At 39.7% G+C, this 26,917-nt stretch overlaps 2 protein-coding genes and 1 non-coding gene across 4 annotated transcripts; 2 read left to right on the top strand and 1 right to left on the bottom strand.

Moving 5' to 3' along the window:
• Window positions 1-342: 342 nt before the first annotated feature.
• On the bottom strand, window positions 343-7,928 carry cpa5 (carboxypeptidase A5). Its single transcript, XM_061676682.1, has 12 exons — window positions 7,827-7,928; window positions 5,831-6,106; window positions 4,736-4,814; window positions 4,505-4,639; window positions 3,787-3,891; window positions 3,608-3,709; window positions 2,290-2,391; window positions 2,101-2,211; window positions 1,940-2,030; window positions 1,194-1,393; window positions 1,034-1,118; window positions 343-596 (listed from the first exon to the last, which is right to left on the bottom strand). The coding sequence occupies exons 2-12, from the start codon at window positions 5,893-5,895 to the stop codon at window positions 409-411; spliced, it is 1,263 nt and encodes a 420-aa protein (XP_061532666.1). The 5' UTR covers window positions 5,896-6,106; window positions 7,827-7,928; the 3' UTR covers window positions 343-408.
• A 1,949-nt stretch (window positions 7,929-9,877) lies between these two features.
• Window positions 9,878-23,780, top strand: tes (testis derived transcript (3 LIM domains)). 2 transcript variants are annotated; one of them, XM_061678086.1, is made up of 8 exons: window positions 9,878-10,082; window positions 13,160-13,245; window positions 14,458-14,530; window positions 15,489-15,914; window positions 17,156-17,572; window positions 20,201-20,416; window positions 20,666-20,824; window positions 23,270-23,780. In XM_061678086.1, exons 1-8 carry the CDS (start codon window positions 10,056-10,058, stop codon window positions 23,348-23,350), a joined length of 1,485 nt encoding a protein of 494 aa, XP_061534070.1. In that variant the 5' UTR covers window positions 9,878-10,055; the 3' UTR covers window positions 23,351-23,780. The 2 variants fall into 2 exon arrangements, with proteins under 2 accessions (XP_061534070.1, XP_061534069.1); XM_061678085.1 differs by lacking the exon at window positions 23,270-23,780 and adding an exon at window positions 22,193-23,190.
• A 164-nt stretch (window positions 23,781-23,944) lies between these two features.
• On the top strand, window positions 23,945-24,018 carry trnan-guu (transfer RNA asparagine (anticodon GUU)). Its single transcript has one exon. It is a non-coding gene; the product is annotated as a tRNA-Asn (tRNA).
• The last annotated feature ends 2,899 nt before the right edge of the window (window positions 24,019-26,917 follow it).

Here is a 26,917-nt window from a genome sequence, read left to right as displayed (position 1 = left end):
GCCTCTCGCCCGAAGATAGCTGGGATAGGCTCCGGCACGCCCGTGACCCAGGTGAGGATAAACGGTACAGAAAATGGATGGAAGGATAGTATATACATATACATATATATAATGTATAGTTTATACATGATTTTTTGTAATTTTAATTGTTATGCTTTATTGAATAGCATTTTCTTCAATATATTGAATCATAATTATGGTGAAATCGTACATTTTACTTAGCTTTTGTATTTTTTTATCAAATCTTTTAAAATTGTATAAAGTGTTTTGTTTTAGATTTTATTCTGCTTTGTTATTTTCATTGTATTTAATCGAGACAAAAGTATAAAAAGTCCAAAAGAGTGCTTTTTCTGACTTGCTTTATTGGCTTTACAGACCTCCCTCCTCCTGTAGAGGGCGGCATGTGCCTCAGTAGAGGTTCTTGGAGGTGTGGTCCATGATGGCCATGAGGCCCAACCATGTTTCCCTGGCGGTGGGAACGATCTGGTTGGCGGGCAGCACGAAGCCATAGCGTCCTGTGTCGCGCAGCTCGAAGGTGAACGAGTACTTGATGCCCTGATTGTACGTCCAGTCGATAGTTCCACCGCTGGCCTGGTCTGGAACGCGGGACGGTGTTAAAAGGTAAGCGCAGACCTCAGCCAAGGCATGATATCAAACCACCATCTAGCATCTTGACCACTAAAACTGTTGCTTTCTGTTAAATGGAAGAGTAAAGGTCCCATTTACAGTACACTGCTACGAATGTGGAATTTGGATCAGATCTGGATTTAACTTGGACTGACGTTTTCTGACTATCAGACACAAGTTAGCTAGTTTGTTGACCTTTTGTTATTTTGCTAATTGTTGATTATGCTCCTTTCCTTCCTTTTTAGTTCCAGAGGTACCTTGACTTATGAGTTTAATTTGTTCTGTGACCAAGCTAACTTGGTTCGCTGTGGATTATTTTTTAGTTAGTCAATTCAATGAACAATCATTGACATGCCTGCCAAACTGCTTGGTGGAGGTAATAGTGTAAAGCGTGAGAAGAACTCACAGATGGTGTTGATGATGCTTCCGTATCGGTACCGAGTGCGATAGAGAGAAGCCATGTCTGTGATGGCCTTCTTGGCCAAATTGTGCTGCACAAACACAAACATAATCAATATGGAACATAACAAGGCATCAGCAATACGACATCTGGGTTGATCGTCTACCAGCTCAGCCTGGTCCCTGACAGGCGTCCTGGTGTATCCGTATGGGTATAGCAGCAACTGCGAGTATGAGTGGATGGACACGAAGGACTTGATGTTCCCGTGAGACTTGACAAAGTTCACGATGGAGCTGATCTCCGACTCGGAGTGCGCCCGCGGCCCACGGTATGTGTCTGAGCAAGGATTGCCGCTAGCACCGGGGCCTAAGGTAGGATGAAAAATAGTAATGTTTTACTGCTGTAGACATAGTATGTCCAAGCTTTTGGTATTACTTTTTAACCAATGTTGTAATATACCCTACCATCACTAACCTGATGTTACCCTTCTATCGCTAGTTAAAAATGTCCTGCATGGTGTTTGTAGACGTTCTGCAGTCAATGACTCTGTGTGTGTGCTTGCATCGCTGTGTGTGTAACAAAAAAGGAACGACAACGAACTAAGCATGAAAGCAACCTAACAGAAGAACTGTATTACTAACTAAATGACAGAGGAACAAACAACTAACTCCATTTGTCAGTTAGCTTGTTCGTTCATAACAAAGGAGCGAACAACTAATGTAATGCATGAAAAGTTGATAGGCTGTTGTAAAAAGGCTATGTTATGTTATGTTAAACTAATGAAAAAACAAACAACTAACTAGCTGAGGAACAAACAACTGACTAACTTAACTAACAAAGAAAGTTGGTTAGTCGGCTGCTATTGTGACAATGTACATGATGTTGTCATTGTTGGTTACTGTAAGACGTTACCTCCAAAACCAGCATCCCAGTTCCTGTTGGGATCCACTCCCACACAGGAGGAACCAGGGTTGGGCTTCCTGGTCTTACGCCACATGCGGTTCTGGAAAAAAATCGCATCCGACATTCAAAAAAAGTCTGGAGCGTAGTGGGTAATTGCAATGCGGACTCACATTAGTGTGCGTGTAGTAGTAGCCGTCTGGGTTGGTGACGATCTCCAGGAAGATGTCCATCTTTTTGAGGATGGCAGTGAGGGCGGGATCGCGGCCATAGTCGTTGACGATCTGAAAACGACACATCGTTGGAAAAAATAAACATAGCTGAAAAAGGATTCACGTAGAAGCTGAGCATCACCGGATCACCTTCTTGGCAAACCAGGTGCCGCTAGCCTGAGTGACCCATTCACGGGAGTGGATTCCCGTGTCCATCCAGATGGCGGGACGGTTGCTTCCACCCGTGCTGAACTACGAACAAGAAAAGGGTTCAGTTGAATGTTGTTGTCAGGAAAAGGCTCACATCATACTAACGAGCTAATGTAAGTATCCATCCATCCATCCATTTTCTAAGCCGCTTCTCCTCACTAGGGTCGCGGGCGTGCTGGAGCCTATCCCAGCTGTCATCGGGCAGGAGGCGGGGTACACCCTGAACTGGTTGCCAGCTAATCGCAGGGCACATACAAACAAACAAACAACCATTCGCACTCACAGTCATGCCTACGGGCAATTTCGAGTCTCCAATTAATGCATGTTTTTGGGATGTGGGAGGAAACCGGAGTGCCCGGAGAAAACCCACGCAGACACGGGGAGAACATGCAAACTCCACACAGGCGGGGCCGGGGATTGAACCCAGGTCCTCAGAACTGTGAGGCTGACGCTCTAACCAGTCGGCCACCGTGCCGCCCTAATTTAAGTAGATGGACAAAATAAAAGTTTTACAAAGGTTTTACTTCTTCCTACTGCTTTTCGAATACTGTACGTATACTTTAACTTTATTTTTGTTTAAATCTTGTCTGTTCTGTCTTTTTTCTGTCACTTTCTCACATGTTCTCAATGAAGAATTCATTCAATCAATCAATCAAAAAGCATATTTGTCTAAAATGCTTAGGTCACTAACTACAAACGAAAAAAAGCGAACAAACAATTAACTTATTAACAAAACAACAATAAATGGAGTGAACAAACGACTTACTAACAATGAAATGAACAAAGGTACGACTGACAAACAATTTCGAATGAAGCAACGGACAAGAAAAAATGGTTCTGGAAAAATCGGATCAGAACCAAGTCAATTAGTCAAACTAAGTATCTAACTAACTAACTGACTGACTGACAGATGAACCAAAACAAAACCAAGAGTGATGGTCCACTACTCAAACTAAGTAGCTGACTGGCTGGCTGGCTGGCCGGCTGACTGACCGACCGACTGACTGGATGACTGGAATGACCAACCAGTGGGCCAAAACAAACAAAAGAGTTCAAACTAAGACTGACTGATTAAATAAACAGTGGACGAAAAGAGTCAGTTAGTCTAACTCACTCACTCACTACCTAATGGACAAAAATGGAAACACAAGAAACTAATAGCTCTCTAACTAACTAACTAAAACTACCAAAATAATCCATCAGTCAAATTAACTTAAGCATTGCAGGTTTCATGCGTCGGCCTGGCTAGCATTGTTACCTTAAGCACGTTGAGCGGACGCCGCTCATAGCTTTGACCAATCACCAGCTTGCTGACTAGTTTGGGATTCTCGGCCACCAGCATGTCCTGGAACCTGTATATCTGAAACCACCACAATAAATTGAAGACAACAACCGGCAATCGGACACTCACGAACATAAAAGGGCAATGAGTAACACCTCGCTGATGCTGTGGTATCTAGAGAAGTCAAAGCTATCGGTGTTTCTGGGCTCGGCTTCACGAGCGAAGGCGTCCATCTCCTCCTGCTCCTCGTCCAGGATCATCTGAGGAACAACAACAACTAGCATGTCAATCACTACAGTGCAGACCAAGGCCAAACGACCCTTAACAGGTCCTACTGACAAGCTGAATGATAGTCTTCCACTCAATTGCTGTTGTTCAGCAGTAACGAATCGACGACAATTACGAACATACGACAGAATAAATGAGGGATTAGCTAAATAGAGATGAAAGGAATGACTAACAAAATTGTATGAACAAACAACAAACCACTACCAAACTAATGACAGAATGAACGACCAACTAACAAACTAACTCACTAAGAACCAAAGGACAAACAGCTGCCAAACTAATCTATCCACATCTAACCAACAAATAAACAACGAAAAAAACACTAAAGATTGAATGAACAACAAACAAACTAACCACCAAACTAACAAAGGAATGCAAAAATAAGCGACTAACTTACAAAACACAGATGCTGAATGACTAACTTATGACGAGCTTACAACAATTGAACAATTGATTAACTCACATACAAAGGAATGCATAAACCAGGAATGATTAAAGGAATGAACAAAATAACTTAATTCATCAGAGGAGCGACTAAAGAACCCAAACCAACTAATTAACTCGTGAATTGAAGGGTGTTCTGACCTGCAGGTCTTCAATCATGACGAAGTATTCGATGTCGTTGCTGTCCAGGAAAAGTTTGACGGCCTCGAGACTCGCGAGGGGAACTCTGACGTCCACGTGAGCGTGCACGTCACTCGCCTCCTTCCAGAAGTCCAGCTGACAAGCGCACGTACACACACCAGATTATCAATACAGTACAATATTGATTGAAAAGGTGTGGTTTGATATTGCCTCCAGGGGATGCTGTCTCACCCCATACTCCTCCATGTCCTCCATTTGCTTCAGAAGAGAGAGCTGTTCATCTTTCGCCACCATGCGAAGAACCTGGTGTCTTTGAACGCAACACACAAAGTTTTAAACCTTTCTACACAACCACACAAAAAGAAGATGTCTTGGAACACAACGCACATTGTTTAACAGAACACATTTTTACACTACAGTGCCAAGAACCTGATGTCTTTGAACACAACACGCGATGGATTACATATTTTTAAACAACTATTTGAAGAACCTGATGTCTTTGAATACAGCATAGAATGATCTTTACGGACAACATGATGAATGTGAACACAACACAAAATGATTTAGACAACTTTTTTTACACAGTGCCAAGAACTTGAAGACAACTTTTTACGCAACACTGTGAAGAACGTAATGTCATCAAGCGTACACTTTAACCTGATATCTTTGAAGACAACAATCAAAGGTTATTTATACAATGCTTTTCATCCATAAAATGCAACAAAGTGCTTCAGATGGATTAAAATCACCCCCGCTTTCCACTCATGAACGAGGACACACAGACGTTACAAAATAATAATTTAATGACCTGACGTTGGTTACAGAGCACCAGGTGAGAAAACAGCAACTCACACACTTTGCAACAGTGTGAAGAGCCTGGTGTCTTTGAACGCGACATAAAAAGTGTCACAACTTTTAACACAACACCAGTAGGAAATAACTTTCTACATACGAGTGAGGAAAGACGTCTTTGGCATACAGTGTCAAAATAGACTCATTGGCCACTCACTTGTTACTTTAACTATATACAGCAATATGAAGGGGTGACGGCACACAAATGCCACGATTATTTTTTTCTCCCCAATGAAAGTACCCCAGACTTTTTTTTTAATTTTAAATTTTTTTTATGGTATGGTCTCATCATCAACTGCCTCGTTTCCATCTTAACGCATACTGCCAATTGCACAAGTAGCCGGTCTCTAAATTGATGTGGTCTGAAAAAAGTTTTTTTTTTTTTCTAGGCCTTTTGTGGACAGTTCCACCTGGGCTTATGCTCTACTGAGTACAATATGTACTATGTTTTTGTTTTGTTGGGCATCAACTCACCCCTCAAACATCTCCTTGCCTAGCGCGGCGACGAGCAACGCGGCCAACACGAGCAAGACCCTCATTGTGACAGACCTCAAGAGTCCCTTCTGGGACCCCCTGCTCGCCCCTTTATGGAACCTCCGGGGTTGGCTTAACGCCCCCTTGCTCAAGGGCAGGGAGGTGTTTTGGCAGCTGCTACGATTCCCACGCGACGCTGAAGGCCACCTGGAACTTTAACGTCCCACCTCTGCTTGATTTGGAACTCACACCACTCTTGACTCTTCAGATCTTAATCTGCCCATGGTCAGAAGCAAAGCAAACCAAATTTATTTATACAGCACATTTCCTACACACAGTAACTCAGTGTGCTTTACGTGATTAAAAGCATGTAAAAACAAAGAAAGAAACAGCTTATAAACATTCAAAACAAAGAGAGAAAAACAACAAAATAAAAGTACAATTAAAACAGGGTACAGTGCGAGAAATATCATTTAAAAGTGGAAATACTCTAAAAAGCATGAGAAAAAAGAGTTTTTAACATGGAGTTAAAAACATTCACACTTGGGGCTGATGTCACTTCTTTTGGCAACTTCTTCCATTTGTGTGCAGCATAATAGCTAAATGCTGCTTCACCATGTTTGCTTTGGACTCTGTGCTCCACTATTTGACCCGAGTCTGGGTTTATATTCCATTAGCTTTTCTTTCATGTATTCAGGACCTAAAGCATTTCGTGATTTATTGACCAGTAGCAGAACTTTAAAATCTATTCTAAAGATGACTGGTAGTCAGTGTAAATACTTTAGAATTGGAGTAATATGCTCTGACCTCTTTGTTCTGGTCAGAACCCGAGCTGTAGCATTCTGAATGAGCTACAGCTGTTTAATGCTCTTTTGGGGGAGTCCAGTCAGAAGACCATTACAATAGTCAAGTCTACTTGAGATCAAAGCATGGATGCGCTTCTCTTGGTCTGCTTGACACATGCAAGCCTTCACTCTGGATATGTTCTTCAGATGGTAGAAGGCAGTTTTAATAATTGATTTGATATTACTGAAGAAAAACACTAACTTTTACCCTTTTTTTTTCAATTTGCACCTTAATCGATATAGGTAATGGGATCAACAATCTGCATTTCAACCACTTCATTCATAACACCTGGACAATCTGACAGAATAATGATAAAACCACCATTATATGTATAAACTTAGTACAACACGAGATATAAAATAAACCAGACATGGAGATTGTTGTTGTCGCTAGGAGGACAAGCATGAAAAATAATTAAAATTTATGCAAATAAGTGCATGTACTAGAGCGGCTCCAACTACCGGATACAAATTCCTTGTGTTTTTGGACATACTTGGCAAATAAAGATGATTCTGATTCTGATGTGTACTTAATAATGTCGGTCTCCACAACTTGCTATTATGGCATTGTTTCATAGAACGAAAACACCCGGTAGCATAATTTTGTTGATTTAAAATTTTATGGATGTCCTCGGCAAAATCTAGAAACATGAAAAAAAAAACAAAGTAAACTGTCATCAAACCAATGAGCAAATAAAAAGTAAGACAGTTTCTCACAAGAAAACAGGAAGAAAATGTCAACAGTTGCATCGTCCTCTTTTTAGGTCTCAAAGTTAATTAAAAACTTCAATAACTAATACTAATAAGCATAATACGAATGAACATGTGCTCAATACTAATAAGCATAATAAAATGAACATGTGCTCCTCTTGGATAAAAATGTAACACACACACTTGAATGGCACTCTGAAATATGAGTCACATCATTCTCCTGCGGGGAATGTGCAAATATCGGACATTCTTTTGACTCTGCAACATTTATTTTACTTTCAGACAGAAAAAAAACCTTTAGCATTGTTCAAAAGCTGCAGCTTTTTCTTATTTAAGGTAGCTGATAGCAAAGTAAAGGCATACAGGCGATCAAAACACCTGCTACGCTCTCACACAGACACAAACACACACACACTGACAGACATTGATGCCAGACGTACCTGCTCACTGAAGATGTCTGAAGACGTGTCTTCCTCTTCTGCCTTCTTGTCACAGTGAGACAGCATTGTCACACAGAACTTCCTTCTTTATACATCAATTCGTGTAGATTGCTGCATGCTCACTGTCACTTGCTTGCAAAACAACACAAATGTACGCAGCCTCTCACAAAAAATCGGTCACTTGACACTGTCAACAGAGGTGTTAATACGCAGTTGCCAAACTCAAATTATTTTATGTGGCCACCGAAAGCAAACAACAAATGTTAACATCCATGATTCTTGCTCAAATCGGCATCAAAATTCCAAATAGTCATGCGTAATGAATAACAACAGTGAGATATTGCAACCATTCTCTTTTGTTACCAAACCCCTTGAACAATAGTTGAACTATTATCCTTGACTTCTGATTTCAAAATGAGTCAACCATCAATGTGTTGTTTATGATAATAATATGATGAGGTGCTTAAACATTTCTAAGGTTTCACAGTCATAACAGCCCTCTGAGCGAAACCGTAACTGCAGTGTGGCCCATGACAAAAATGAGTTTGACACCCAAGAACAGTATATTTATTTCATTTTATTTTATTTCTACTGTGATCCAACTACACCAATGCAATCAAAGCCACAAAGCAAGTGCAAATGTTTTTGTTCCATTTCATTTATATATTTTTAAATAAATTTAGTTTGGGGGTCTTTTTATTTGTGTGTGCGTGTGTGTGCGCGCGCGCACGTTTGTGTGTGGATGTACAGTGCCGTGAAAAAGTATTGGCCGCCTTCTCTTATTTTTTTTGCAGATTTGACCCACTTTAATGTTTAAGATCATCAAACACATGTAACCCAAGTAAACGTAAAATACTGTTTTTATATTGTGATGTTATTTATTAACTTATTTAAAGCCAGCCATTATGGATTAAGGAAAAATCTATTAAAAGCTACTTTGCTCTTATTTTTTTTGCAGATTAGACCCACTTTAATGTTTAAGATCATCAAACACATGTAACCCAAGTAAACATAAAATACTGTTTTTATATTGTGATGTTATTTATTAACTTATTCAATGCCAGCCATTATGGATTAAGGAAAAATCTGTTCAAAGCTACTGTGTGAAAATGACCAATAACAGTGCTTACTTAGCCTCTTTTTTAATTGTTTATTTGTTTAAAAAAAAATTTTTACACTTGAGGTTGTTACACAACAGTTAGGAATGTAGAAATTGTGAAAAACATGTTCGTCGAGGTTTATGACGGAGTTTTAAAAACAATGTTTTAGCGTTCTATTATTCAGTGTTCACCTTCTATTTACATTTGTATGACAGTTGAAATATGACTTAAAACGTTGTTATAAAAATTGGCTACTATACTCATGTAAATAAAGTATTCATATGATCAGTATACATATATAATAAAATGCTGCAATATGCAACAAAAAGAGCAAGACTTGACAGTAGACTGATTAATGACTTTTCAGGGTGTGGCAGCATGAACAAATTCTCCCAGGAAACCACATTGTTTCCTCCCAATTGCTTTGGCAGTGATATGCCCTTAAAGTTATTCTATGTAACACAATAAAAGCGTAAAATATTTTTGGGGGTGAAGGTAGTAGAGGTTGAAAGTGGGAAATTTGGTAAGGGGTCTCGGAGATTTCCCCAGTCCTTTGTTAGGATCAGGCCCCGCCTTCGTTGCACGCCTATTGGCTTTCATCGTCCCCGCAGTTTGTATGCCTCGTTTCGATTGGCTTGACGGAACATCTGTCAGGCGTCAGCACCGCTTGGGACATGTGAAAGTGAACGGGACTCGCAAAGTGAAAGACGTGTTAAGTTATCGAGAGAAAATAAATGTAATTTAAAAATAAAACAACAGCGATGCCTCCCAGTAATGAAACCTATGCCAACCAAGTGACAATATGTTGTTCGATCAAATGCTTATTAATTTAGTATGTCATATAACATTTAAAAACAACAAAAAAAGGACAAAATCACACGTCGTAAACGTATCTGAAGTCATCTTATTTTGTAAGTCAATACCGGAAGTGTTGACTTAAGCAGCGATAACTCGATGCTCTTGGGCAGCCGGCTGGCTGGCTTCCAGAACCGAAAGTGGCGTCAAAACCGGCCAGTTTATCGTCTTCGGCCCGTCTCATCGCGTCTCCTTTGCGGGTAACTTGTGTCAGCTTTCCCGGCGGCGTCCACTGGGTTCGGTTCGTGTGTTTTCGGAGCCGAGAGAAGCAAACATGGAGATCGAGAAGGAAGTGAAGAAGGTGAGTCAACGCCCTACTAAGGTGCGCGAGGAGTACACAGTGCAGGTGGTCGCCAATCAACAAAACCCCCCCAAAACTAGTTCAAACTTGCACCTTTTACAAACTGTCGCTTTAGTCACTCTGTCATTCATCATATCGTTAATTTATGACACCATTCATGCTTTCAGGCCCAGTCGGTTTGCAGTGGTCTTAAACTCGCGGCCCGGGGGACAATTGAGGTGCGCGAGACGATATTGTGCGGCCCCCTACTTGACATCGACGTTTTGTGTTGGTGCACCCCATGTTTTTTTTGTTTTTTTTTGCCAAGTTATTGCCCTGGGCCCTTTATGTTTTTTAAAAATCTCTTTTTAAGCTACCATAGCTCATGCTCATGACAGCTTTATGTGGTGTTTGTCAACAAGTTAGCCAAAGTCTTTCTCAAAACCTGCCATGAAGAGAAAGGCTGGTGACAAGCCCAGCCAATTTCAGGAAAATTCGGACACAGTATGTGTCCAATTTGTGGACTTTAATGTGAGCATCAAGGTGTGAGTACCACAGTACCTTATTTGCTATATATTTTTCGTCACTCGAGCGTCAGCATATCTGAAGTTTGCTCTTACCTCAAAGTATGGCTCACGACATAACAGAAAAACACATCAATATCGTATTTTGACTTACAAGTGCCCCACTTATGAGTCTTTCGAGTTACGAGGCATTGGTCGGTCAGTTGAGAACACTTGCAAGGAGCTGCTGTTGGCCACAGCTCATGCCCAGACCCTCACACACAGACTAATTAGCCAACCCAACTCCAACTCCTGATGCTGGTCATTAGGCCACGCCCCTTAAAGGTACAAATCCTACTCACGAATACTACAGTGGTACAGTAATCACACTTTATACAAAAATGTATTTCTTTACATTCTCTTTTATTATATTTTGTTTATACTCTACTGTGCTATTTTTTTAAAAGACGTAACCAGAAAAAATTGTGGTCTTTTTTTGGAAAGCTGGAACGGATTAATGACATTTCAATTTGTTTCAATGGGGAAAATTGATTTGATATGTAACAAGTCACAAGCGTCATCACAGAACTGTATTTGTTCTTTGCAAAGCAAAACAAAAAAAACCAACAAGATTTGGAGATGCGTGCTTTTCACTACACACTGACAACTTTTTGTTTTTTTAAGGGGGGGTTGGTTTTTATGTGTGTTACGAGTCAGACCCATTTGCGTAGCGTCTTTGTTAGCGTGTTCACAGACGCATAAAGTGATGTTTTGTTGAGCTGCCGGATGACCCAGACAGGCTTCCTAAGGCGTCTAATTTTAATCCCCGGCAGAGATAAACACTCTAAAATGCTGAATGCTCATCGCCACAGCTGTCTTCACTCTTCTTTGTGTCATGAAGCAGATGTTTTGTGGGAACATCTGCACCCACAAGGAAGGAAGTCACACTCGCAAAGGTCTCGACATGGTCTGACACGTGAAATTGCCGATGTTCTTCAGAGATGTGCCTAATCTTTTAGTGGAAGCTTCAAAATCCCAAAGGAAAGGATGGAAATAGAACCTTTAGTAACTGTACAGAGGGTGGTTTAAGTCACTTTAAAATTATTAACAGTCATACAAGTGTAAACTAAACACTGGTAAAATTTTAATATAAAAATTCTGTACTCGACTATATAATAGAAATGTGTTTAATGAATCATTTTTATATATTTTTTGCATTCTATAAAATGGTTTAAATTATTCATTTTTATTTTTTCCACTTTCTTTAGATGTGTTGAATACATGTTTTTATTTTTCTACTTTAAAAATGGGTTTTATCATTTTTATTGTATTTCTTTCTTGTTCAAAATGGCTTTAATCATGTTTACTTTTTATTTTGTCACATTTTAAAAATTGGTTGAATTAATCGTTTTTTGTTCTTCCCAAAAATTGAAAGTGGTTTAATAAGGGTCTTTTAATAAAAACATTTTTTTTTTAAAATGGGTTAAAGTAGTCCTTTTTATTTTCCCACATTTAATAAAAGGTGCTTAAACTGTGGCTACACAAGGAGTTTACCACCACCAGGGTGTGAATGAGGAATGAATGAATAATGCATGAAATTGTAAAGTGTCTTTTGAGTGCCTAGAAAAGTGCTATATAAGTGTAATACATTATTATCGCGGGCGTGCTGCAGCCTATCCCAGCTATCATCGGGCAGGAGGCGGGGTACACCCTGAACTGGTTGCCAGCCAATCGCAGGGCACATACAAACAAACAACCATTCGCACTCACATTCACTCCTACGGGCAATTTAGAGTTGTCAATTAACCTGCATGTTTTGGGGATGTGGGAGGAAACCGGAGTGCCTGGCGAAAACCCTCGCAGGCACGGGGAGAACATGCAAACTCCACACAGGTGGGGCCGGGGATTGAACCCCAGTCCTCAGAACTGTGAGGCAGACGCTCTAACCAGTCGGTCACCTTGCCGCCTATTACATTGTTATTATTGATTTATTTTATCTGTAATATTTTTTTAAATGGGTTACATTAAAGTTTTCTATTTTCATTTTTCACATTTTTAAAAATGGCTTGAATAAATAATTTTTTAAATTGATCATCTTTTTAAAAAAAAGATAACTAGTCAAAATACCACAACACGTAACACTCCAGGGAAGATGCATTTTTGGGTTTGTAGGCACAGCTTTATGGCTAACTTCACAATGTAGTAGTAGAAATGGGCTAAGCTGTTATTACCGAGCGACTCGGACTTGCGCCGAATAGCCGCCGATGCCGCTTGGTGCTTATAGACTGCAGTGTGGGAGGGCTGACTCACAGCAGAAAGTATCCGCCCCAGCCCGCATGGGTTATCGGGCTATTTTTTGTCCCGCCCCAAAAATATGGACAACTGAAATGTTGAAAAATGTTGTTTTGTTTGGACAGCTATTCCTTGGACAAATGTGAGTGTTAGAAAAAGATGAAGTGACAACACATGAGTCAGCTTGATTAAGGAACCACGCTGAGTCACCCAGTGACTTTGTGACCATATATGTTCACGAAAGGATGCAGCATTGGATTGTGAACCTCATGAAATGTCCTCTCAATGTTGTTTGTGTTTCAGATGACGCTAGGACACGAGTTTGGTGCGGGCGCTGCCTGCCTCAAGTGTAAAGACAAGTGCGAAGGTTTCGAGCTTCATTTCTGGAGGTGAGACCTCCACCTAGGCTCAACTTGTCTTGGTTATCATCAGTTATCGTGCTAATTTCTGCTTTCACTTTAATTGTGGACACAGGAGATATTTCCATGGACTCCTTTGTGACTCAGTCATTGAACAGAAATCCCTGATTGTGCACCATTAATCCACTCTCTATGTACCAGAAATTGGTTATATAGTTTTGCATAACCGTGCTAACTAACTTACAAACCCTAACTTACCACTAAACCTAACCCTTACTGAAAAAAACTTAATCCTAGCCTTTACCCTAACCCATTAACATATACAGTATTTTTTAAACTCACTCACTCACTGACTCTTACCCTTTCTCTTACCTCAATGGACTAACCCTTTAACTAACTAAATGACTGACTGACTAATGTATTACATTTTAGCGTTTGTCTTTCCTAATTGTGACAACTTATACCACATATAAAGAAATATCTGCCGATTAAAACAATATAATGTAATGTTTTGTATATGGAACGACAGTCGGTTCAATTTCTCATTTGGCACCTTTGGGGGGGGGAAAGTGGCCACCCCTGCCCCTAACTCTTAACTACTAACTAACCATTACCTTTAGCCTACTCCTAGTCTAACTCGCTAACAACTCACAAACTAACTTCAAGAACATATAAACACACAATAAGAGAATAAAACAGAGGGGGAAACAAAAAACAAGATATGATGTAAAATGTGAAGCTGGATTTTGTTGCTGAGCGCCTCGTTCTCGTTGAGGAACAGTCTCCAGCAGTGAACTTCATTAACAAGAGACGAGACTGCTTCGTTGAGCACAGCACACGGAACTCGCACAATGACTCATTAGTGGATTCTGGCAAATTCCCAGCGTGTGAGCTCTGACTCGGAACAGCGGCTTGGGAGAAAAGTGTGGACTGGAGACTTAATTAGCAACACTTGACCGATGTCACACCACAAAGGCTCTCCATTCTGCTCTCAAACGTGTCAGCAAACTTATGTTGGCTGAATTCTACAGTAAATGCTTTCATACACTTTTACACAAGGTCTTTCTTCAACTGTAATTATTAACATATGTTCCCACGTGCGTATTATAGCAGTATTAAACAATTGTGTTCATAATCGCTGACGTTGTCAAAACGCTCGACTGGTCGGTGCATGAAAATTCAGCCATTTGGATGTTTGATGAACACATTCATGAATTAGTGGTCCATTGTTGTCTGTTGCAGAAAAATCTGTCGTAACTGCAAGTGTGGCTTGGCGGAACACAATGTGCAGATGAACTCAGAGGAGAACAAAAAGGTCAGGAGCTCCGAAAGTGTCCCCTTCTACTTTAAACACATTATTATCATTTTTAAAAGTATATTTATTTACATTTTGGGGGGGATTTAATTATTTTTAGTTAACTTTACCGCCATTTCACTATTGTTTCCTTTTTTCATATTCACACGTGTTTAGTCACTTTTATTTTCCCATATTTTAAAAGAATGTTTACTGAATTATTTTAATTTATTCAATGCTATAAATGTATCTTTTTTTTTCATTTTTCACCTTTCTATGGGTTCAGCAAACTGTAACTTTAAGTAACTCCATTTCACTTTCATTTTTATTTATTTGTATCACGTTTGAATAAAGGGGTGTTTAATTATTATTATTTAAAGATTTTTACCATTGTGGGTGAACACCTGTAAAGCGCTTAGGGCACCGTGATGGTGTAGTTAGTGCTATATAAGTGCAGTCCAGTTATCATTTTACTTTATCATTTTTTCCCCCCACATTCTTAAAAATGGGTTCAACTGGTCAATTAAAATGTTCCCCATTTAAAAACGTATTTAATGAATCCATTTAATGTTTGCATTTTTTTAAAGCGTCTGTTTTTTTCCCAGACATTTTAAAATGGGTACAAGTATTTTCTTGCATTTTCATATTTTTTTCCAGATGTTTCAAAGTGGGTTTAATTAGAGTTTTTTATGTTTTAATTTTATTGTTGATTGAATGAGTTCATTTTTTCACACTTTTAAAACAATTTGTATTTGATACTTTGTTGTTTTTTTGTTTTTTTTTAAAATGGATATTAAAAAAAAAATTTCAAAGGTGTTTATGGCTTTGTTTTTTTTTTTTTTTTTTACGTTTCAGTATTTCTTTTCTATATCTTTCTCACCGCACATTTCTTAATGAATTGAAAGAAGTTTTTTGTTCTTGCGCCTTTTCCCCAAATACCTTTCTATTGCTTTTCTGATTGGCCTTAATGTCCTTACAGGTAGGGAAACTCTTTGAGGACACCAAGTACACTGGCCTCATCGCCAAGCTGAAGACGGATGGCGTCTCCATGTATCGCGGCAACGCCGTCACCATCACGCTGGGCGGCCCCGCCACTGCCCACACCGTGCTACCTGCCACCGCCGCCGCAGCAGTACCTCACACCGCCATTACCGCCGCGGGTTCCGTCCCGCCAGCGGCAGCCTTAGGAGGTATGGCGTCTGGCGGCGTCCAGGCATCCTCAGTAGGTGCGGCGCCCGGCGGCGTCCAGGCCCGGCCGGCGCCTCCTGGGGTCGCCCCCGTCAAGGCGAACACGGCGAGCGTTTCCATCAATTCCACCACGGCCAACGTAGTACCAGTCACCAAAGATGAGCCCCTCAAGTCCGTCACGTACGATTGGGCGCCCCCTGTGGCTAACAAATATGTGGTAAGTTATCTTATGTATACGCTTGAGTGATGGGCATAATAATGCGTTAATTGATTGTTAAGAAATTGATTGATAATGTCTTGAAGGAATTGGAGTGCACTTTCAACTATTTTGCTCGCTAAAGAACAACAGCTATAGGTATAAGTTGAGCTTTAACCACTCAGACCTCTGACAGCATTATTCTGATGTACTGTATACAGGAGGCATATAATGTAAAACTGTATATACGATATATATAAAATAATAATTCCAAAGAGTAAAATATTAATTGGTAAATTATCCAAATTAAATAAAGATTCTGTTTAATGCCCACCCTCTTATATACTTTTGATTTCCCAAAATAATTTAAAGTATTTCATTTTATTTTTAATTGTATTTTAAATATCATGTTTTTTAAATTTAAAATATTGTTTGTTTTTATGTTTATTTGAGTATATAGGTATATTAAATATTAACTATTGTATTTTATTTTGAATATATTTTTCTACTTTTTACAATTTGTTTTGTTACTTAAATTATATTTGAATTAATATTTAAATAGTTATAGCTTTAATTTTGTTTTGTATTTAAGCTGCATTTTTACATTTTCTTACATAACCATATCTTTTACCAAACCAGTATTTGTGGTTTGGTACCACAATTACCACCACCACTCAACAACTTATTACAACGCTAAGACACGTAATTGCTTACGACTCAGGGGTGTCAAACTCCTTTTCATTGGGGCCGACATCGTAGTTATGGTTTTCCTCAGAGGGCTGTTATGACTGCAAGAATTTTCGAAAAGTATGATCACCTCATCACTCGTTTTTACGTGTACGCCATTGCCCCTTTATTTCATTATGTATATTCAAAGGGGATCGATATATAAAATTTCAATTTATATACTGATTTTCTCAAATCCATTTAGCAAGAAACATCAGGTAGATACCCGTACGCTTGGTTGAAGATGTGGCCTGCTTAGTAGGATTTACATTTTTAGAAGCATTTGTCATCTTTTTCCTGCTTTAAAATATATTTTTTTTTTGCTGTAAGTGCTCATATCATAAGTGAAAATGTTGTGTCTTTATTTACAGTGCATCACAACACTTGCCTTTCTTTTAAACATTTTTTAAAATGATTTTCTAAATACAAATGGTTGACTGTGCTGGATGTTTGGTCTCTGGTCATATCTTACACCCAAAATATTTACCTCTTTCTCTTCCATGATTGGTCTGTTTTTTTGCTTTCCTTCCTCGCAGGCTGTTCGCTACATTGAGCTGCTCCCACCCGAGAAGCGCCCTGTGACTGGCACGGAAGGCGCCGCCTACCGCCGGCAGCAGATGGCCCGCCAGTTGCCCGAACACGACCAGGACCCCGCCAAGTGCCACGAGCTGAGCCCTGCCGAAGTCAAGCAGATGCAGCAGTTTGTGCGCAAGTACAAGGACGAGGCGCTGGGTGTCGGTGATGTGAGGCTGCCCGAGGAGATGGCTCTGGTGCAGGAGGCGGCCGCGGGTCAGGGTGGACCAGGTGGGGCCAAAGCAGCAGGGCTAGGAACTGTGGGTCTCAAGGGGGCAGCTGGAGCTGGAGGGGCAGGGTCCACATCGGCCGGAGGCGCCGTGGGTACCGCGGCCACCGCTGGAGCCATGACTGCCTCGGGACCCCCGCAGCAAAGCTTCGTAAGTACTTTTACTTTGACGTTCTTATTTCTTTCTCTTTTTCTCGTACGCAACATTGTGGAGCGACCACCTACTTCACCTTGTGTTTCGGAAAAGGCTTAAAACCAATTCAATATGCTGTAGGTCAACATGTGCTAAGCAGTTAAACGTATTTAAAGAACAAAAAAACTTAAATCTGTTTGGTGCTACTGGAGTCGAAGCAAAAAATTATTAGTGTATATCTGTGTGTCTGTATAGTACATTTAAATGTATTTACAGTTTTACAAAAGCAACATTTTCATTTTTTACAGAATTGACAAAAGAAATACAATAAAATGTGGGATAGCTTGTAACATTCAATTTTTGCTACAAATCTCAATGGAAATAAACTTAAAAATTATGCCCAAAGTTTTTTTTACATTGGAAAAATGTAATTTAAAATGAAAAGTGTGATATCTTGTAACATTAAAATGTATTTATCATTTTAAAACTTTAAAAAAATCATTATATTGTTTCCTTTTAAAAAAAAAAAAATACAATAGTGTGACATCTTGCAACGTTCAACTTTTGTTCCAATTTTCTTGAGGAAAAATTGGACAAATTTTCATTTAACTTTTTTTTCATTTAAAAGATTATTTAAAATAAAATCTTGTTACAGTCAACATTTATTACCAGGTAAAAAAAAACAAAAAAACATTTCATCAAACATTTTTTCATTAAAAGCAAAACATAAAAAAACATTTACATTAAAATAAAACAAATCATACTTTGTAATACTCAAATGTATTTATCATTTTAATTAGGTCAAATTTTCATTTAACTTATTTTTTAGTCCTGTTCGAGAAGGTTATGGCTGCCTAAGTGAAGCTCCTCCCCTTACTTAGTTCCTTGGCCCCAAGATGGCACCAAAGCGATATTTTTATATGGCCTGAGCACAACAATAGCAAATAGGTGAATTTTTCAGCAAATGACAGAGGCTAGGTTTGGAGGTAGGGGTGGGGCAAACTTGCGAATGCCGAAACGCATGACTGAGACCTGAATCGAAAAAATGCACGAAATGCGGGAGCTCACTCTAGCTTGTCAACTTCTGTTACACTTTTAATCGAAAGAAAATAGTATGCTGGTTCGCAACATTTTCAGTTTTGCGGCAGACCAATAAAAAAAATGTGCAAAGGTCACATCAAACCATTCCGGTGGGACACCGGATGTTTGGCTGTTCTGCGTGTGCGGCGCATTGTGTGCATTGGCACCAAACAGGCATTGTGTTATCAGCGGAACAATGAACGCAACATGCTGGAGTAATTCATCTTTCAGTGACAATTAGCCGACATTTCCTGGCATTTAACACACTGACGTGAGGACTTACTTTTATTTGCATTCTGGACTCTCGTCCACATGCTAACTGTGTCATAGGTCACCAAAAGTAGACGTAACTGTATATGAAACAAAAAATGTTTGATTGTTGCATCATCTATTTTTTGATAAATTTAGTATAGCCCTCGGAACCCCCTTGCTTGGGAAAGCAAGACACTTAACTCATTAACCAGTTTATTTTAAAAAAGGAATAGTTTTTACGGGTTCTTTAATGTCTCTTAACTTCATGCAAGTTAGTTTTGTTTTTCATTTCGTTTTTTTAACAAGTTTAGTTAACTCGGAGTAACTAGTAATCTAGTAACTCAATTTCAACTCATTTGATTGCTAATTTTCACATTTGTGGCTTTAATTATTTTTAATCTTTTTTTCATGGATTTAGTTAACTAATATTTCAATTTAATTGTTCGACATTTTCCCCCCACATTTATTATGGGTGTAGTTAACATTAGTTAACTTGGAGTAATGCCATTTTAGTATAAAATTTTTATTTTATTCTCTTTTTTTTTCATTTGATTTGTTTTCATATTTATAATGGGTTTCATTCTTTTTTTCTTTTTTTTTTGTGGGTGACTTAATGTCTGTTAAGTTGGAGCGACTTGTTTATTTATTTTGTTGATTTCATTACTTTATTATCGTTTGTGTTCACATTCTGCATTGGCTTAATTCATCCATCCATTTTCCTTACCGCTTATCCTCACTAAGGTCGCGGGCTGCTGGAGCCTATCCCAGCTATCTTCGGGCGGGAGGTGGGGTACACCCTGAACTGGTCGCCAGCCAATCGCAGGGCACACGGACACAAACAACCATTCGCACACACAATTCACACTTATGGGCAATTTAGTCCCGAAGAAAACCCACCCAGGCACAGGGAGAACATGCAAACTCCACACAGGCCGGGCCGGGATTTGAACCCCGGTCCCCAGAACTGTGAGACAGATGTGCTAACCAGTCGCGCGCCGTGCCGGTGGCTTAATTCACTGTCAATGTATTTGTATTTATAGTTTGTCAATATTTTAAGTGATTAATATTCCACATTTTGTTTAGTCAATTATTATAATTTTTTTAAACGGTTATGGATGTAAAATTTTTTTTTTTTGAATTCTGGTTTACTTAACAGTGGTTACCTTGAATAACCCTTTTTTTGTTGTTATTTCGCCATTTCTCGAAATTACTTTCTACTGTTTTCCCCTTACAGTTAGGGGTTTTAGTGCCCCCTGTTGCTTGTACATAAAAATGTAAAAAAAAAAAAAAGTCATCATATCTACCTCCCCGCAGTCGTGCCGCCGCTGCGCTCAGCCGATGCGCATGGGCGACCCGGCCGTGTATGCCGAGCGGGCAGGCTATGACAAGCTGTGGCATCCGGCCTGCTTCGTGTGCTGCACCTGTGAAGAGCTGCTGGTGGACATGATCTACTTCTGGAAGCGCGGCAAGCTCTACTGCGGACGCCACTACGGCGACAGCGAAAAGCCACGCTGCGCCGGCTGCGATGAGGTATGGCCAGTAGATGGATTCGATTAGACAAATTCGGAAGAAATTGTTGAAGTCACTGTAACTTGCGGTTGAAATCACAATACAGTGATTTTGACCTCACATTTTCCTTGTTATCAAGAACAGTTTGCATGATGTCAGAGGTTTTAGAGTTAGAGGTGGACAGAAGTTAGACAGAGGTCCAAATTTTCTATGCAGGAAAACCCCTGGTGATGAGTAATCTCTCATTTGGGGGGTTTTGTGCTTTCGTAGCTGATCTTCTGTAACGAGTACACGCAGGCCGAGGGCCAAAATTGGCACCTGAAGCACTTCTGCTGCTTCGATTGCGACCTGGTCCTGGCCGGAGAGACATACGTGATGGAGCAGGACAAGCCTGTTTGCACGCCGTGCTACATGAACAACTACGCTGTGGTAAGACCGATTGCACCTGGTCAACATGAAAGACATATATACCTCAACGACACATTTTCCTGTCGCCTCTCAACTAGCCAAACATTGTCTTTAATCTGAAACCAACTATTGCTTGCTACATCCTACGTGAACAAATGCACCGTGGTTCGAAACGCTGCAAAGCCAGTTATTGCTTTCTGTGTGAACAACTACAGTGCGGCGAGACATACTATGGACAGACTATGGTACAAAGTTTGTACTTCAATGAACCTAGTCATTTGCCAACTCACTCACATGCTTGCTTCAAGCTGTTCATTTTTCACTCCCAGTTAAGATTTCCGAAATCCCCGTTATAGTATGCGTAATTCTCAATATGTGCTATGCGGGTTCCCTCTAATGCTATGCGAAGAATCATTGAATTAAATGTTCAAAATGTACATAATATTGCAGTTGCTTAAACTTAATCCAGTTCAGTACATTTTTACATATTTTTAATACATTTTAATTAAAGCATTTAAGTACAGTGGAAACTCGATAGAACAGAGTAATAGGGGCGGGGTCTTCCGATATAGCTTATTCTCAGTTACATTGAAGCACTTATGCACCCATATTACTGTATGGTATAAAATATTTTGCCCAGTACAGCACAAAGGTATTGTAAATAAATATAAAAAAAGATGGAAAATGTTAGAAAGTTTCAGATTTTATCCAAACTTACCACACCGGTGTGCTTGGTCACAGTGACATTGAGGAATTAGTGTGCTTCCTAGTTCAAAATCGGTTGCCAAAGGTGAACGGCTTGACAAAAAAAAAAAAAAAAAAAAAAAAACCTGATACTGGACCAAAAATAGCATGTTGCAGACTCCGAAGACTTGAGTTTTGCACTCCTCAGCATTAACACCGCAGCCATGCTGCTCTCACTCTTCTCTATGTACAATAGACAGTAGATATAACCATCGTCACACGGTTGCCACGTCTATGCTGCACATTCAACACGGGAGACACGTCTTTTGGAATTGGATCTTGTAATATTGTACTGTATATCCGTGACCCGGAAACACGTCGGTCCCGTTCTCTGCCCGCATTGCACTACAGCGCCAGTAAACCACAGTGGCCAATTCTGGAAGTAACACACTTTGTCAATGGCATTTTAAGTGACAAATGGACTATTTTTTGGACACGTTGTTCAGTCCCGATGGTCTATTTTATCCAATATCCGTTATATCGGGGTTCGTTTTATCGAGGTTCCACTGTACAGTCTCTTAATTTCCTGTATTCAATCTGCGCATAATGCTGCAGTGGCCGAACACAACAGCTGCCTTTTTTTTAAATTTTTTTATTTGATTTGCTATGCGAACAGTTAGACTTTGACGTCTTTTACGTCCACAGAAATGCGCGGGGTGCGGTGAAGCGGTGGAGCCCGAGGCTCAGCGCGTGTCGTACGGTGCGTACCACTGGCACGCGGCGCCGCAGTGCTTCAAGTGCTCGGGCTGTGCCAAGGTTCTCATGGGCCAGCGCTTCATGGCGGTGCAGGGAAAACTATTCTGCTCTGTTGAGTGCAAGAAGAACGCACCCGCCTAGAAGCGTAATTCAAGATGGCAGGCGTGAATTCAAGATGGTAGCGTGGTGTTGAGGTGAATCCATTGTATGAGTGCCTTAAAGTTTGCACTTTTTCGATTCAGGTCTCAGTCATGCAACGACTGATTTTCAGAACAACTCCATTAGCTTGTGTCATTCAAATATGAATAAATGACTGAATATTTGCTGATTTCCTAGTTCTCCATTTTGGTTTGAAGCAGCCATTTTAGGCTCACAGTATTTTGTATGTTGCCAAGGGGTCATTCTTCGACAGAACAAGTCCGAGAGATTTTGTCTGACTGCTACCAAATTGGAAGCATGTGTACTAGACAAATGGCCGAGACTAAATTGTTTTTTGGTGGTGCGCACAAGACACTTTTAAAATTCAGCCCTCAAAGCCAGTTCCACGTAGCAACATGAAATTTGGTGTGCATGTCTATTATGAGTACAACCACAAAAAAAGTCTGAAGAAGCCATGCCTGAAAAGAGACAGGACTTCTACCATTTTGGTTTGAAGCGTCCATTTGTCGCAATCAGGCATTTCAAGACTTTTGTAAAAAATCAGCCCCTGAAGCCATTGTCGCTCAGCAACTTGCCATTTGGTAGGCACGTCTGTCATAAGTGGACTCACAAAAAAAAGTTTCAATAAGCCATGTCCAAAAAGACAAGCAGTCTGTCATTTTTAAAAATGTTTTGTTTTTGTTTTTAAAGCGGGAATATTAGGTGGCATCTCCAGGGAACTCTTCTGTAATGTAAACTGTTAAGAAATGTAATTTTCAACATTAAATGGCCTTTGAATGTGTCATGTATGTATGGCGTGACGGAAAAAAATTGCCGTGAGGCTTTTGTGTTTTTCCTCTCCTGGTTGGAAACCGTTGACAATTCCAGGAAGCGTCATCTCCCGAGGAACAACATACGCAGTCTCCAATGGCCGCAAGCCTCCTTCCCCTTCATTCGGGCCTGATGTGACCACCTTGTCAACCACCTGCATGACTCTGCAAATGCTCCCTTGGCCTGCAGGGGACGCCAGTGTACGCAAGAAGTGTGAGCTCCAAGCAAGTGAAGGCTTCGGGGCCGTGGTCATATTGAGATTGACAGGTAGCCACGTAGCAGCTTCCCGCTCACTTTATTTCCACGCTCACTGGCCACTTCGTTAGGTACACAATCTCGTGAAGTCCAACACAAAATCAGTCCCTTTTTCAAGAATCCACATGGTGCTTTTCCCATTCTAAATCAATCGAACGGGGTTTCAGACTGTGCAGGTGATCGTTGTCCTGTTTAGTTTCGCGTGGATGTGAAAGTTTGTGTCATGTGACGAGAATTCGAATGATCCAATTCACTGAGCATTTACCTTTATAACAAAAATAAAAAACAAGTCCAACCTTCATTTGTTCTTTGTCCAAACTTTGAACTCGTAAATAACCTTCTGAAGGTTTTATCATGTTCAGACTGATGCGAGCACACCTGCTGAACAAATGTGAACTGAATGCCTTCTTATCAAAATATTTCCATGCTGTCCTGTCAAGACAAAGTCCAGATATAGTGTTGGCATGGCAACTGACCGTCTCTGTGGCGCAATCGGTTAGCGCGTTCGGCTGTTAACCGAAAGGTTGGTGGTTCGAGCCCACCCAGGGATGTTTTTGGGACTTAACTGAATTTCAATTTTACTTTAAAGAATGTATACGGTATGTCTTTTAAAATTGTATTTTCTATTTTAAAAAAATATATACTTTATTTTATTTTTATTTATCTTTTGACTTAAAATACATTTTGACAGACAAGAGAAATAAGTGCAACCTAAAAGGTTGTGGCCACATTTATTATTAATGATCAAAATTCCTTAGAAGAAGTCGGGCATCTAATTTATTTATATTTTGATTATTATTATTATTGTTATTTTACTGTTTTTTCTAATTTTCCTGTCTGTAAAAAAAACAAACAATAAAAGACAAAAGAAGGCAAATTAAAATTAATTATATAGAATAAATAATGCATCATAATTTTCTCTGTATGTCAAAAACATTTTTTTAAATGAAAAAGAAAAAATGAACTGCCCACTAAATCAACAATCTGTGTCAAAAAACATATTGTTGTTATATAACAATATAATAAAATAAATAAATGTATAAAAAATGCCATAATGTAACTTATTCCTATGTATGTCAAAATTATTTTAAAATACAAATACAAACAAAATAAATATAAACATAAACTATCAAAATTATTGTAAATTAATAATGCCAAAAAATATGTTTAGATTTTCTGCCAGTAAACAAATTGTTGATATAAGAATTAAAGTGAAAAATAAATCGAAAAAATAAAATCTGCCACCAAGTTTCACATAATTCTCCACCTGTCAATTTTCTTTTTTTAAATAAAAAGAAATACAAAATGGCGGCACGGTGGACGACTGGTTAGAGCGTCTGCCTCACAGTTCCGAGGAGCGGGGTTCAATCCCCGGCCCCGCTTGTGTGGAGTTTGCATGTTCTCCCCGTGCCTGTGTGGGTTTTCTCCGGGCACTCCGGTTTCCTCCCACATCCCAAAAACATGCATGCTCGGTTAATTGACAACTCTAAATTGTCCGTAGGTGTGAATGTGACTGCGAATGGTTGTTTGTGTGTGCCCTGCGATTGGCTGGCAACCAGTTCAGGGTGTACCCCGCCTCCTGCCCGATGTTAGCTGGGAGAGGCTCCAGCACGCCCGCGACTCGAGTGAGGAGAAGCGGCTCAGAAAATGGATGGATGGAAATACAAAGTGAAATAAATATCAGAATACCTTTACATCCATAGTGCCACAAAATAAAATGTATTTCTCCGCCTTTCAACAATATACATTTTTAAACTAAAAAAAGACAAATTAAAACAATTAGGTCAAATAAAAGTAAGAAAATCACAAAAAAACAGGCCACAAAACTAGATATTTCTCTGACTGTAAAAAATACCTTCATGTATTTTATATTCAAAATTAAAGGTAGAACTGAATACCAAAAATTAATCATGCCACCAAATTTTCTCTGCCTGTCAGAAATATTTGATGTAAAAATAAATACCCAGAATAAATAATGCCACCAAGTTTCACTTATTTGTCTGCCTGTCCAAATAATATTATTGAAAAAATAATACAGGGAAATTGAAATATAAAACTTCCTTTAAATAAATAATTCCACCAATTTCTTTATTTCGGTGTGTTTAAAAACATAAAATTCACAATTAATTAAAATAAACAAAATTTTAAAAAAATCACAAAAAGTACGCCACCAAAGTAGATATATATATATATCTGTCTTTCTGTCAAAAATGTATATTTATATTGAAATTTAAAGTAAAACATAAAAAATGCCACAAAGTTTCTGTCAAATGTCTGTCAAAAATATTTTAACATAAAAATGAAATATCAGAATTGGGTGGATCGGTGACGTCTGGTTGGCATATCAGCCTCACAGTTCTGAGGTGGTGAGTTCAACTCCGGCCTTCCTGTGCGGAGTTTGGATGTTCTTGCAAGTTTTGTGCCTGCACGGGTTTTCTCGCGGTAGCCTACTCCGGTTTCCTCCCGCATTCCAAAAACATTCATGGTAGGTTCACTGAAGTCTCAAAATAGTCTGCAGGTGTGTATGTGAGTGTGAATGGTTGTTTGTCTACAGCATATGTGCCCTGTGATGAGATGGCGACCAGTCCAAGGTGTACCCCGCCTCATGCTTTAAGTCAGCTGGGATAGGCTCAAGCACACACGCGATCCTAGTGAGGATACGCCGTACAGAGTGGATGGATGGCTGGAATCAGAATTCCTAGAAATAAACAATCCCACAAAATGTGACATTTTACATATTTCGCTGTTTGTGTTTCGATAATATTTTCCCCAAATTAAAAAAGACATTAGAATGTAGAAAACAAAGTCATAAATAATGAGGCCACAACATTTAATCAAAATCTGGTTTCATATTTGTTATCTAAAAGCTGATACTTTGCTTACGTACATGCAAAAATATGAATGATGTTTTTAGGCCGGGTTGTGGCGCTGCTTGTTTGTACTGTTACATACACGCACGCACGCACGCGCACACACACGCACGCTTCCCATGACAAGTTTCCCCTTCCTGTCATTGTCTGCTGCGCTGGCAAACATGGAAAGATGGAAAAAGGGTGCAGCAGAATTCCAAAAAGCTCCATACGCTCAACAATCGATGCGTTCGAGGACCTTTGGCGACGCGTGTAAAAATGTGAGCGCACGGTTCTCCCTCACGACAACAGCAGTGAGCATGCTTCCGTTGTTTTGCGAAAACACAATGCAGCTGTTTGCGTGAGTCATGACCTCCGCCAAGCATGAAAGGCCTGCGGCATTAGCCCCTTTCTTACCCATGGCAATTTTTTATGCAAAAACACAACACAATGAGAATACATGAATATAGCTTGTGTGTGCGTGTGTGTGTGTGTGTCACCTACATGTGAAGGGTGGCCCGTGGAAGTGTGGATTCTAGCACTGGCGTCCCCTCCGAGGTCAAAGGTGCGGAGGTGAGCGGCAGGTCACGAGGTGTTGCCG

The sequence above is a fragment of the Phycodurus eques genome, chromosome 5 (genome assembly GCF_024500275.1).
Source record: "Phycodurus eques isolate BA_2022a chromosome 5, UOR_Pequ_1.1, whole genome shotgun sequence".
NCBI classification, from domain to species: Eukaryota; Metazoa; Chordata; class Actinopteri; order Syngnathiformes; family Syngnathidae; genus Phycodurus; species Phycodurus eques.
This window is presented reverse-complemented; position numbering and strand designations above follow the sequence as displayed.

Coding starts and splice junctions, on each gene's coding strand:
- cpa5 (XM_061676682.1), bottom strand. CDS start 5,895: ATGAGGGTCTTGCTCGTGTTGGCCGCGTTGCTCGTCGCCGCGCTAGGC. Junction 4,815..5,830: donor GGCAAGGAGATGTTTGAGGG/GTGAGTTGATGC, acceptor TTGCGTTCAAAG/ACACCAGGTTCTTCGCATGG. Junction 3,892..4,504: donor TCATGATTGAAGACCTGCAG/GTCAGAACACCC, acceptor GTTGTTCCTCAG/ATGATCCTGGACGAGGAGCA.
- tes (XM_061678085.1), top strand. CDS start 10,056: ATGGAGATCGAGAAGGAAGTGAAGAAG. Junction 15,915..17,155: donor CTGTGGCTAACAAATATGTG/GTAAGTTATCTT, acceptor CCTTCCTCGCAG/GCTGTTCGCTACATTGAGCT. Junction 17,573..20,200: donor GACCCCCGCAGCAAAGCTTC/GTAAGTACTTTT, acceptor ACCTCCCCGCAG/TCGTGCCGCCGCTGCGCTCA.